Genomic DNA, 12,690 nt, shown 5'->3' on the forward strand with positions numbered 1-12,690 from the left:
CTGTGAGATAACAGTGACATTTTGGCTAGAGTTTGCAAATATCTCCTGTTTTATTCATACCCATGATTACATTCTTCTGTCAACTCAAAAAGAATGGAGTAAAAAACAATACGCATTGTGGATGAGTCATGAGTGACAAATGGAAAGTGGAGATTCAGCGAGAGTTTGGAATTCTGAGCAACTAATTTAGGACACCATTATGCAAGATCTTTAGACCTATACAGCACCGTCTGGAAGACTTTGACTGCTTTGTAAAATTTAGTTGACCAACTTCTAAATGTGAAGTGCCCAGCAGCGTGGCCGTCATCAAGAGTAAAAAAAGAAACCCAAGACGGACACTTTGGACACTGAAGCTGCGCTTGGACTGAAAACCTCCAGTGCATCAATTCACGATCAAGTCCGTGCTGAGCTCAATACTGAATGTGGAGGTAAAATAAAATACAGAACAGCTCTTTGCTGTCCTGACTAGTGTAGTCATTTGTTGGTGTAGAAAGGCAAACCAATGGGATCTCAGCCAGAAGTCAAAGATGATAAACTTATAAAAGGCTCACAGTTCAACATCAGCTTGAAAATGTTTTATTTAATCAGGTAGCTGACACTTTTCTCCAAAGCAACTTACAATTATGACATGTTTACAATCATTTACACTGCAGGGTAATTTTAGGCTAAGTACCTACTCCAGCTAGGGATCAAACCTGCAATCTTTGAGTCCAAAGGCAGTAGCTGTAACCACTACACTACCAGCCATCCCCAGTACCTATACCTTACACAACAGGGTGAGAAACTCCATGAGAATGATATCCAGTTCTGAAGGTCCTCACCACAAAGGCCACACACAGCCATATCTGATGCAGTATTTTCTTTAAACATATAACTATTAGATCACACAAAGGCACAAGAAAAGAAATGTGTATATACTAGTTGGTTAGCACTCTAAAATGACTATAAAGGCGAAACAAATGCAAACAAATGAAAAATCACATTTTTTAGCCAAACGCAATTAAAAACACCACAAATGGAAGTCAAATCCAAGACAATACATCTTTCCACATGAACACAATAACAGAAAACAATGCATTATTGCAAACAACCATACTTTCCATTCAGTAAACCAGGAAACAGTTCCAAATTAATCCACCTCCAAAACAAATACTGTACATTCACTCGCCAACATTAATACAGAAAATAATCCCCAAATAATTAATAGTGCAAAAATCCTCACATGGTCAACTAAGTCCACAAAAACATAAAAACACTTCTAAAATAAAACCAAATCATTAGTACATCTCATAATCCCAGAATGTCACCATTAACACATCACAGATAATAAAAACATTGACCCCTTACTTCAGATATAATAACACAACAATCTCAAAAAAACAGCCATGCATGTGATTAAAGATGTATGTAAACATCAAGTAATAATGGAAAATTCAAGTGTTTTGTTAAATTGGTTAGTGTGGCTTCATAGATCTGAGATATATAATTAAAAGGTTTGATGTAATAAAATTACTTAAACTGAAAACAATTACTTATAAGAATTTTGATCAATATTGACAGGATACCAGATATTTTCTCAGAAAGATTACCGTATTCATTTAATCACGTGTTGCTCACGTCATACGTAACGACGTATGTGACGTTTTTTGAGCGCGACGGTGCCTCTGACGCAAGTTTTTAGCGCCGAAGTTGCCGGAACCGTTCCTGGGCGCGCCGACGGAGGAGGCGGGATGTGAAGTCAGTATTCAGTCCCTTATCTGATGCAGTTTGTACTCTTCTTGATTAGTACATCTGCACTTTTACCACAGTACGGTAAAGTGCCCTCTTTCATCACTAATGTGACGCAAATTCGAGCTTCAGAGTTTTTCCATACAGTGTTAGCCGCTAAAAGAGGAAGCTGACCTGTTCTTCAAGTTCTTCTTCCTTCTCTTTAGTTTACGCTTTTTTTTTAAATTATAATTCCTGTTTCTGTACTTAAGCCTTAGCCTAGGTCAATATTGAATATGTTGTTCTCAGTGGAAGAAACAGCTGCCCACAGAAACAGGGGTAGTTTTTATTCTGGACGAGATGGTTTTTTTTTTTTAAAAAAAAAAAAAAAAAAACGGATTCGTGACGAAAATTATGACATTTGAGCTTTTTCCGCACAACATTTGCACTTTTTCTTATTTAATCTTTAATACTGGACTTTACATTCATCCCATTATATACTTGAATAGATCTGTACCGTGTTGAATTTTTCTCCAAATACATGATTGTATTTCTAATACTTTTTAAAATTATTTCTGTTATTCCAAATTTTTAGATCACTATATTATTATCCTTTATTTATTTTATCCAGTTTTGTCATATAATATTGTTCATATTTCTGTAGTATGTTTCTAATTTCTACTTTATTTGTATAATGTATTGCCTTATTTTTATTATCTCTACTATTATGTATTACGGACAGTCAGAAAAGCGTTTCACTGCACGTCCTACTAAGTATGGGTGTGTATGTCGCAAATAAAATTTGAATTTGAAAATGTAAATAAACATAAATATACTGGGAAAATGTTCATATATCTGAGAATTTGAACATGAGCCTATAGGCTTTGTATGTGTATCTTTTTAAATACCCGGATGTTTGTGTCCTTTCCGAACTCTTTTCGATGCAGTTTATTGTGGGAATTCATCTTTCTCTGTCATTTATGTCTGCAAATGAAGCACTTTATGTTGTCCTACATTTACATAAAGACTTCAGAGCCCTTCACACCTACATATTGTCATATGGGACGTCTGAGTCATATCGCAAATGACGATCCCTGTGTCCTCATCTGACCTGCCAACTCCTCCTTCTGTTCACAGGATGTCCTCTGCAGCCCAGTGTTTGATCCGCTGTAGGAGACTAAGCACCGCTGGCCCCAGAGTTGGCAAGATGTTGCTGTGGAAGGACATCAGTGAGTACGATAGACACCTGGATGAAAAATTCTCAACATATGAAGAGCATTTTTAACAGACCTCCAGGTGGCGTGAATGTTAAGGAGCAGCGACACGAAGGATCCGTGTACTGCTCACCACTTGTAACCACAGATGTTGCTCCTGTCTCTCTCCTCCTAGGAACAATTGCGAAGGTTACAGGGGCTATTGTTCTTGGGTACGTTTTGATTCTTCAAACTCAGCGTGACCATTTGAGTTCATTTCCTCAGTATGAGATGTATCAGAGTTCCCTATTCTGAAAGTGTAAGTTATTGACAGCCAACTGTAGTCTCACTTACTTACCGTGGTTGTACATGTGGTTTTACTGGTTTTGCCCAGTGTGAAAGAACAGCACCTGTATGGAAAAACGAGAACCCAGAACGTTACAGGTTTGGTCTGAAGTGTTTACCTGTGTGTACCTGCCTGTTTCAGAGGTGGTGTTTTCATCACTTACGAGGTAGTCGCCTTAAACAAAGCGTTCTCCATCAACACCCAGGCCATTCTTCAGGAGAAGCATAAGTCATACATCTACCTGAGTACGGCGCACCTGAAGGACCAGGATGGCTTTGGCCCAGGTGTGTTGTTAATAATGCTTATAATTTAGTAGTATAATTTCCCTCTGGGATTAATAATGTCTTGTTCATTCATTCATTATCGATTTTATTACAATGACTTAGTAATAAATAACAACAGTATAATTATCATTGTTAATATTCATTAGTTTTTATTTGATGCACTGTTTTCTAGAAGTTGACTTGCAATATTAGTTTGTCCAGTATGATACTTAAATAATTTTCCCATTTATATTGAAGAGAAATATTTACTGTTCCAGTTCAGGGTAAGAACCTTGCTGAAGGGTGCTACAGCGAATTGTGGGATTTGAACTTGGGTCCTTCCAGTGCAACGTGACAACCCTAACTACTGCACCACCTGCTGGCTCAAATTTTATGCAGAGACAATGAAACCCTGATGGGTCTCAAATCTGAACTTGTCAGCACTGGAAGCTGAAGCCTTACTCAGGAGGCCATGGGTCATACAACTGCAAGGTGGCAGCTCTAACCTCTATGCCACCTGCTCATCCTGATGACTTTCTCAGTAAAAGTGGAGGCTCCTATGTTAGTGCTTTATGAACGACCTGTTTTTCATGGCCCATCTTCCTGTGGGGGCTGTAGAACGTGTTCTGTGTTCTCCCTTCCAATGGTCACGGCTGCTGTGTTTACGGGATTGTGTTTGCAGCTGCGCGTCTGCTGGAAAAGAAACGGCACCCTTTCCAAACACACGACTACACACTGTGCACGATTCACGAAAACACCTTTTATAAATGCGATGTTAAGCTGTGTGTGCACTGTGAGAATGGGGCAGCAGGTGATGTTCTGGTTAGAGCTGTCACCACATAGTTAAAGGACCTGGCTTCAAATCCCTCTGATACTGTAACACTTGATTAATCTACTTACCCTGAAGTGATACATGACCTGGCTGTATAAATGTGATCCTAATGTAATGCACAAATGGTATTTCTCTGAGATTTACGTCCCTTTGGAGGAAAGCATCTGCTAAATGAATAAATGTAAATGTGTAAATCAGTGTAAGATGTGCTCTGAGTTTGAGAAATGTTTGAAGCACAATCTTGTGATGATGGATTTTCTTCAGATTTTCATAGATGTATTTTTTTTCCTCAATCAAACTCAGTTGACTCTTGAATAACACAAGTTTGAACTGCAGAGGTCCATTTATATTCTGGTGTTTTTCTATAAATGTATTGGGAAAACTTTTTGGAGATTTGCGACAATTTCAAAATACTTGCAGACGAACCGTGTAGCCTAGAAATATCAAAAAAAAATTCAGAAAGTTATGTCATGAATGCATAAAATATATGTACATACTAGTCTATTTTATCACTTACTACCATAAAATATTCACGCGATACGTATAACATCTACAGTGTTTTGTACCGTATGGGACAATATTGATGTAGGTACTGACAGACGATGTAAACATACAGTATCGATAAATACAGTACTGTAAATGTATTTTTCTTGTGATTTTCTTAACATTTTTTCTCTCACTTTATTGTGAGAATACAGTATATAATGCACAAAACATACAAAATACGTGTTAATCGACTTTGTTATTGTAAGGCTTCCGGTCAACAGTAGGCTATTAGTAAAGTTTTTGGGGAGTCAAAAGTTATATGCAGATTTTTGACTACACAGGGATTGGCAATCCCAACCCTCCATTGTTCAAGGGTCAACTGCATAATTTCTTTTCAGTATTTACAGATTTTTTTTTTGCTCTAAGACAGTATTTGGTCATTAAGAGTGTGGGTTGTAAAGCATGGGAACAGACCAGCAAACAGTGGGGTTCTTGCAGGTCAGCATGTATTAACTCTTATTTTATACTCATTTTTGTAGGTCTCACATACAAGGCAAGAAAAGAACTTCACAAAGCGGTGAGAAGAATTATTGAAATTTCGTCAAAAGTCCTTCTTCGGCCCCTGGATGGTAAGAACTCCTCTTCAGATCTCCTAGCTCTCTTTCTATTTAAAAAATATATAAATAAAGTCTAAAAAAATGTAAATATATTATCAGATGAGATTGATCAGAGATTATTGTTCTGTTTTTGTTTATTACATTATCCTTTATCCTTTTCCACTCTTGCAATTTTTGGATCGGTGTAAAATTAAGCTGTTTAAAAAAACTCTGGGCTACGTTAACATCTGCTTTCTTGCAATGAGAGATGGGACACTGGACGGGAACGTGGGATATTGTACAATGGGTAATTGGATGGCAGACAGGAGGCCCGTGAGGTGTACTGGGTCCTGTTAGTCCAGCAGACTAATCATCGGAAGGCTCTGATTTATATCAGGAAGCACCTGCTCTGGGTTTCTGTACACTTCCCCTGTCATGCCCTGATATGGCCTGTAGGCGAACTGTTTATTTGCAAAGACCTGTGGGTCAGTCATGCATGCATGCAAAGTGAGGATTGTGCCCTCTGGTGTTGCGTCAGGTCAGTTTTGTGATCATCTCAAATGTGTGGACAGACACCTGGTGCAATAGTGCAAGTTTCCCAGCAGGTGGTGTGGCGGTTAAAAAGTTGCACTTCAGGGTAAAGTGTTGCAGGGGGGTCTCAGGGGGAACCCCGCTTTTGTATCTCTGAGTAAAATATCGGTAACACTGACTGATCAAGTGACTGGAGATGTGCTGCTCCTGTGGGCATTTGCTTTTATGATCCTGTTGTTACTTTTTGTATGTCCACCTGTTTGTCAGAGCATCTGAGCCATCTAGATGCAGACCCCCATGAATGTGCCCTCTGGGTGCTGCTGAAGAGGGCAGGGTCTGCCGACAGGAACGTCAGGCAGAAAGCTGTCCGCGATCTGGCTGAGAACCACCACTGGCATGGTGAGGCATTACCACCCATGACCACTAGGGAAGCTGTCACACTTACCTCAACACAAATTGTTCTCGGTAGACCAGTGATGTTATTTTCTATCCAAACAGTGGCTTAATTTAAGTAAGAGAACCATCATAGAGTATATTGGCCACAACAATGCTGTCACTGACTCATTGCTCTGTTTGTGTGTGTGTGCGCGTGTGTGTGTGCGCGTGTGCGTGTGTGTGTGTGTGTGTGTGTGCGCGCGCAGAGTACCAGTACCGCACAGCAGCCCAGGCGGTGGATCAGCGCACCAGCATCGCTTTGGCACGGACACCGAATGTGGATCTACGTTTCTTCTTACCTCCACCTGCACTGCCCGCGGTGGAAGATGTAAGTATCTCCTCTGCTTCTTGAGAAGGAGGAGGAATTTTGTCAGTTACAGAATTTTGCGTGATCATCCAGGTTAACGTCCGGCTCAGCGGTAAACCCACCTGTGCTGCGAGCTGCCATGTCTGTCGTCCCCCAGGGCTTCTCGGTGGAAGACGGCCTGCGGTGTTTGCTGGCTTCCCTGCCCCAGTCGGAGGTGGATCAGTGTGTGCAATACTTCACCTCGCTGGCACTGCGGGAGAGCAGTCAGTCACTCGCAGCACAGAGGGTAGGTCCCTGGGCCCACCAGGGGGGCCTGACTGGGTCATATCTGGAGCACAACTGGACTTGCTCCTGAATCCTGCCCCAGAATCTGCACTCTTATGTCTTTAACCTCCCTGTAGGAGCGCCATCTTCCTCTTTTATTGAGCTCCTGTCTCTGAGACCTACTTGGTGTTGAACATTGGTCTTCACTGTGGGTCTGATATGAATTTTGTGTAGGGGCAGCAAGGGGAGTATTGGATAGAACTGCTGCTTTGCAGTCAAAGGACTCAGGTTAAAATTCTGCTTCTTGCTTTTTTGTCCTTGATCAGGATACTTAGTGGAGGTAACGAGTAAATGTGGCCGCTATGCTGCCGTCTTACAGGGTGGCCTGTGGTGCTTCGGAGGGAATGGTCTGCCCTACGCCCAGAGCCTGACCTCTGTACCCGCAGAGAAGGTGGAGTCCTTCTGCCTGGATGCCCTGGTGCAACACTCCAAGGTAAGCAGCTCCACCTCTGAGTACCAGGCTCTTGGACAGGGAGTGGGATGGATGCGCTGATGGCTGGTCTCGTCTCTTTAGGTCCCGAGTCACTGCGAGAAAATCGTGTCCAACGGGGGCCTGCAGCTTCTACGGAGGGTCTACCAGCTCCGCTGGGACTCGCAGAAGATCCAGAGGAATGTAGTGCGGATCATTGGGAACCTTGCGCTGAACGAAAACTTGCACACAGCCATCATGCAGTCAGGTAGCACCCAGCCACCCTTGGACCTGCTGGCTGGACCCCAGCTTTTTGACATAGCAGGCAAAATATCATTTCACTCCTTTTGGTTTCACAACATCTCCCTTTGATTGACTGTAAAAGCACTGTTCATATGTAAGTCTGTTCTAGTACTGGAGGTTTGATTGGCTGCTTATTCTATCCCCTAGGCTGGGTGTCCATACTGGCAGAGATGCTCCAGTTTCCACTTGTCATGCAGGCTTCCCATGCTGCTCGAGCTCTAGCCAACTTGGATCGGGACGCTGTGTCCGAGAAGTATCAGGATGGTGTGTACGTGCTGCACCCACAGGGTCGCTCCAGGTACCACCTGGGGGGGGGGGGCATGGTAGATACGTGGATAAGTGTTGATAAAAATCAATCTACTTTCCCTCCACCCCCTGGAGGAATTTTCCTTAAACTTAATTTTGTTTTATTTTGTTAATTCAATGACTCCTCCTTTTACAGATGATTTTAGATGATTCAAAGATTTTCCAAACATATTTTTATTTATATGGGGGTGCAGTGGCGCGGCGGGTTTGGCCTGGGCCTGCTCTCTGGTGGGTTTGGGGTTCGAGTCCTGCTTGGGGTGCCTTGCGATGGAGTGGCGTCTCGTCCTGGCTGTGTCCCCTCCAGCCTTGCGCCCTGTGTTGTCAGGTTAGGCTCCGGCTTGCCGTGACCCCGCTCCTGACAAGCGGTTTCAGACAGTGTGTGTGATTTTTATTTATAATTGTATTTTTTCAGCTATTTTCTGTAATTGGCTATCTGTATTGGAGCGAACACGACCTGTATTTCCCCTCTGAGCCAACCAATGGCAGTAAAGAGCACCCAAACAAAATAGGCATTTGCAAACACGTTAATTAATGTGTCTGGTGTTGGTGAGTGGTAGTGGTCAATGTATTTACTTTGCTGAACCCTAATAAAGGTATTAATGTAAAAATTCAACCAGTTGCGTCTAAGTTGAGAGCCAGTGTAATTTTCTTCTTCTGCTGCGGTGCTGGTGTAAATGACCTCCATGTCTGCGTTTGCTGAAATGGGTATTTGGTTTTTCATGTTGGCCACCACTGCAGTCAGCCCATTAAGGCTGACATCCTCTTCATACATGGCTTACTGGGGGCTGCTTTCAAGACATGGAGACAGAGGGACCGGGATCATACAGAAGAAGGACATGCGACCAAGGATAGGGAGAACTACGCCGAGTGCTGGCCCAAGGTGTGTGCTCTGTGTTAAACCGTGGGGAGCGTGTGAGTCACCACTTGTCGTCTAAAGCCGAGCTTCTGTTGGTAGAATGATCCTCAAATTAGTAGTCTTGTCCACGTTCTGCATGGTAGTAGTGTAGAGTTTTAGATTCTGTGTTCTTCATGCAGAATAGAACAGAAATTGGTGAACAATATAGAAATAAACCAGAGGCTGTTGGGTTCACTGGTCTGCTGCCAATGTTGGTTGTGGACATACTTCTTAGCGACTCTTTTTCTTCTCACGATAGTCGTGGCTGGCTGCGGACTGTCCGAACCTGAGGGTCCTGTCCATAGAGTACGACACCCACCTGAGTGACTGGAGAGCCAAGTGTCCTGCAGAGAACCAAAGGTAATGAGGTCCACATTGAGAAAAGATCCTCTTACTTATCCTTGTTCTTCTGCACCACACTGTTAACCAGGCCTTACCTGTTCAGTGAATTTTTCTTTTTTTTAATTGAGAGGTGAGTTAATTAGGCTCCTCCCTTTCCTGCAGCACTTTGATGTGATTTTTTTCTGTGTCTCTGTGTAGGAAGTCTCTGGCCTACAGGAGCCAGGAGATGCTGGAAAAGCTGAAGGTGGCAGGTGTGGGGGACAAACCAGTGGTGTGGGTGGCCCACAGCATGGGAGGTAATGGAGCTCTTCTGATGCATCAGGCATCAGAATCAGAATCAGAACGAGCTTTATTGCCAAGTATGTTCACACATACAAGGAATTTGTCTTGGTGACAGGAACTACCACAGCACAGACAGAATGACAGTGACAAGACAGGTGAGAAGATAGAGTATGTGAACAAGGGATAAAAAATATTTAAAAATATAAAGTACCCAATATACAAAAATAGTCACTAGAGACAAATGCAAGGGAGTGTGAGTGAGAGATATGATGTGATAAATAGTTATAAATACAAATATAAATAGCATTATGTATTGCACTGGTTTACTCTCTAGGGGAGAGATTTAGGTGTTCATGAGGTAGATGGCCTGAGGAAAGAAACTTTTCTTATTCCTGGCTGTCTTGGTGCTCAGTGTTCTGCAGCGCCGGCCAGATGGCAAAGGTTCGAAGAGGAAGTGGCCTGGATGTGAGGGGTCTAGAATGATTTTGCCAGTCCTTTTACTGACTCTGGACGAGTGCAGGTCTTGGAGAGCTGGGGGGGATGTCCCGATGATTCTTCCAGCAGTCCGAACTATCCGCTGCAGTCTTCTGATGTCTGACTTCGTAGCTGAGCCGAACCAGACAGTTATAGAGGTGCAGAGGACGGACTCAGTGACTGCGGAGTAGAATTGCATCAGTAGCTCCTGTGGCAGGTTGAACTTCCTCAGCTGGCGAAGGAAGTACAACCTCTGCTGGGCCTTCTTCGCAATGGAGTCTATGTGGGGCTCCCACTTTAGGTCCTGTGAGATGGTGGTGCCCAGGAACCTGAATGACTCCACTGTTGTCACAGTGCTGTTCATGATGGTGAGTGGGGATAATGCTGAGGTGTTTCTCCTAAAGTCTACGATCATCTCCACTGTTTTGAGCGTGTTCAGCTCCAGGTTGTTATGACTGCACCAGACAGCCAGCTCTTGGACCTCCTGTCTGTAAGCAGACTCGTCACCATCATGGTGTCCAGGTTCTTATAATATTTAATTCAAAAAAATTAAAAAAAAAAAAAAAAAATTTGGTGTGGGTATTGGGATTTGTCTGTGTCTTATGCACCTACTTGAACGATGAACCTCAGTGCAGGAAGTGGTAGGTAACAAACTAGGTTTGCTTGAGGCTTTCATGTCTGCTGCTATGTCTCCCTCTCTCAATGAGAATTGTACTTTTGCTGAGATGTACGTCGCTTTGGACAAAAGTGTCTGCTAAATGAATAAATGTAAATGTAATGTTCACAGAATTTGAGCCCTATAACTACGGTCATTGTGAATTTTGTAAAGATTTAAACTCGGTCTGCTTATGTTTCAGGTTTACTGGTTAAAAAGATGCTCCTGGATGCATGGAAGGACCCTGCCCTGCAGCCGCTTGTGAAAAACACAAAGGGTATCATGTTCTACAGTGTTCCTCACCGAGGGACGTTCATGGCTGAGTACTCGCTCAACGTGAGATACCTCCTCTTCCCCTCCATAGAGGTTAAAGAGCTCTGCAGAGGTTTGTGTTGAGCTGCTGTATTGAGATTTGCTTCTGGTTTATAAATGTCTCATGGTGTTTATTCCATGTTGTATGACTGCAAGTTCTTCATGTGCTGCTTTAATTTAGATGATACTGTTGCTGTTCAGTTATCTGATTTTCATTTTAAAAGCATCAGAATTAATAAAAATGTTTGAAAAGCCGGAGCAACTGATTGTGGTCTGTATGTGGAGTTTTCAGCCTCAAGACAAGAAGTATGGTGAAAAGGAGGTGAATTCGTATGCGGCTTTACTTTATGCAGCACAGTTGTTTGTTTTCTTTGACTGCCATCTATCTGTTGTCCCCCGGTGCCCAGATTCGCCAGCTCTGCGCGAGCTGAACGAGAACTTCCTCAGCATGGTCCGAGAGCATGAGTTTAAGGTGTTGAGCTTCACTGAGATGCTGCCCACATCCGTCGGGCCAATGATCAAACTGCATGTGGTTCCAGCGCAATCCGCAGGTAGGCTTCTGATGGAATGCAAAGACCATGCAAGCATTTTTAAACCCTGACAGCTTTTACATTGAGAAATTTTAGCTTTATAACTACATGTAAGTGTGTTATACCTCATATTTTTACATAGCTGCCTGTCAACATGACTTCATGTCTTTGATTTAAACCCAGTCTTCTTGGCTGGATGAAAATAACACTTGTCTGTGACTTTTCCTTAACATCAGCGATGTCCTATTTAGTAACGTATTTACTTCCAGATCTGGGAATTGGTGACCTCATTCAGGTGGATGTAGATCATCTCAATATCTGCAAACCTGAGAATAAAGATTCATTCCTTTACAAGCGAAGCTTACAGTTCATCAGGGATGCGATGGGAGGCCATGTTGTCCACTGATCCACAGTCATCTAGTGTTGTTGGCCTTTCTCGTCCTTCGTGCTCACCGTCATGTGTAGTGTGGACTACTCTATCTTACAATACCTTTGTTTTAGAAGAACAATCTACATGTGGGACATGGACTTCAAAACTACGTTCTATGAATTGATGAAAGTCTTGTCCAGAGCACATTGGTGTTCACCTGCTTGTACCAAAATAGTGGGAGAATTTTGCACTTACTTCCAGTATGTGTAACAATATGACTTGCGATGAGGAGATTTTCAGATTTTCCAGGGTGATCTGAGACTGAACTTAATCACAGAATAGTGTTTGGGAAATACATTTAAAGTATATTGTTTAAAACAGTTACACACAGAGCTACCAGCAAACGTGTTTTATTGCACAATGCAAATTTTATCAAGTATATGTACAAGAGACTCTGGGGGGGGGAACAAACCCTGTTTTAAATTGTTTGCCTTGCTTGATTCTTTATTGTCCACCTGTGGTATTTATTAAATGTCTGAAACATTATTAGCTCATGCCTTCCTCTAAGGAGACTCCCAATGGCACTGATAAACATGTTCTGAGTCAAACTGGAAGAGGTACAAATCAGTAACATGTCAGGTCTATTTTAAATACATATTTATTAATGTTTTGTTTATTTAACTTACTAACATGTTATTACCACCACTAAATTGAGTTCCTTCCCCTTTAAAACAACTGTCTGAGTACAAACCGATGTTAACAGTAATTTTCACAGCTAATAAACTGTTTCAA

General features: G+C 42.3%; 1 protein-coding gene across 1 annotated transcript; it reads left to right on the forward strand.

Annotated features, from left to right (window-relative positions):
- The first annotated feature begins 1,659 nt into the window (after positions 1–1,659).
- Positions 1,660–12,670, forward strand: serac1 (serine active site containing 1). The gene is made up of 17 exons (XM_018728974.2): positions 1,660–1,737; positions 2,845–2,936; positions 3,097–3,133; positions 3,388–3,530; positions 5,367–5,456; positions 6,222–6,353; positions 6,596–6,717; positions 6,854–6,982; positions 7,340–7,453; positions 7,535–7,697; positions 7,880–8,030; positions 8,777–8,918; positions 9,193–9,293; positions 9,474–9,571; positions 10,889–11,071; positions 11,406–11,549; positions 11,798–12,670. Exons 2-17 carry the CDS (start codon positions 2,846–2,848, stop codon positions 11,932–11,934), a joined length of 1,977 nt encoding a protein of 658 aa, XP_018584490.2. The 5' UTR covers positions 1,660–1,737; position 2,845; the 3' UTR covers positions 11,935–12,670.
- The last annotated feature ends 20 nt before the right edge of the window (positions 12,671–12,690 follow it).

Source organism: Scleropages formosus, chromosome 1, assembly GCF_900964775.1.
Source record: "Scleropages formosus chromosome 1, fSclFor1.1, whole genome shotgun sequence".
NCBI classification, from domain to species: domain Eukaryota; kingdom Metazoa; phylum Chordata; class Actinopteri; order Osteoglossiformes; family Osteoglossidae; genus Scleropages; species Scleropages formosus.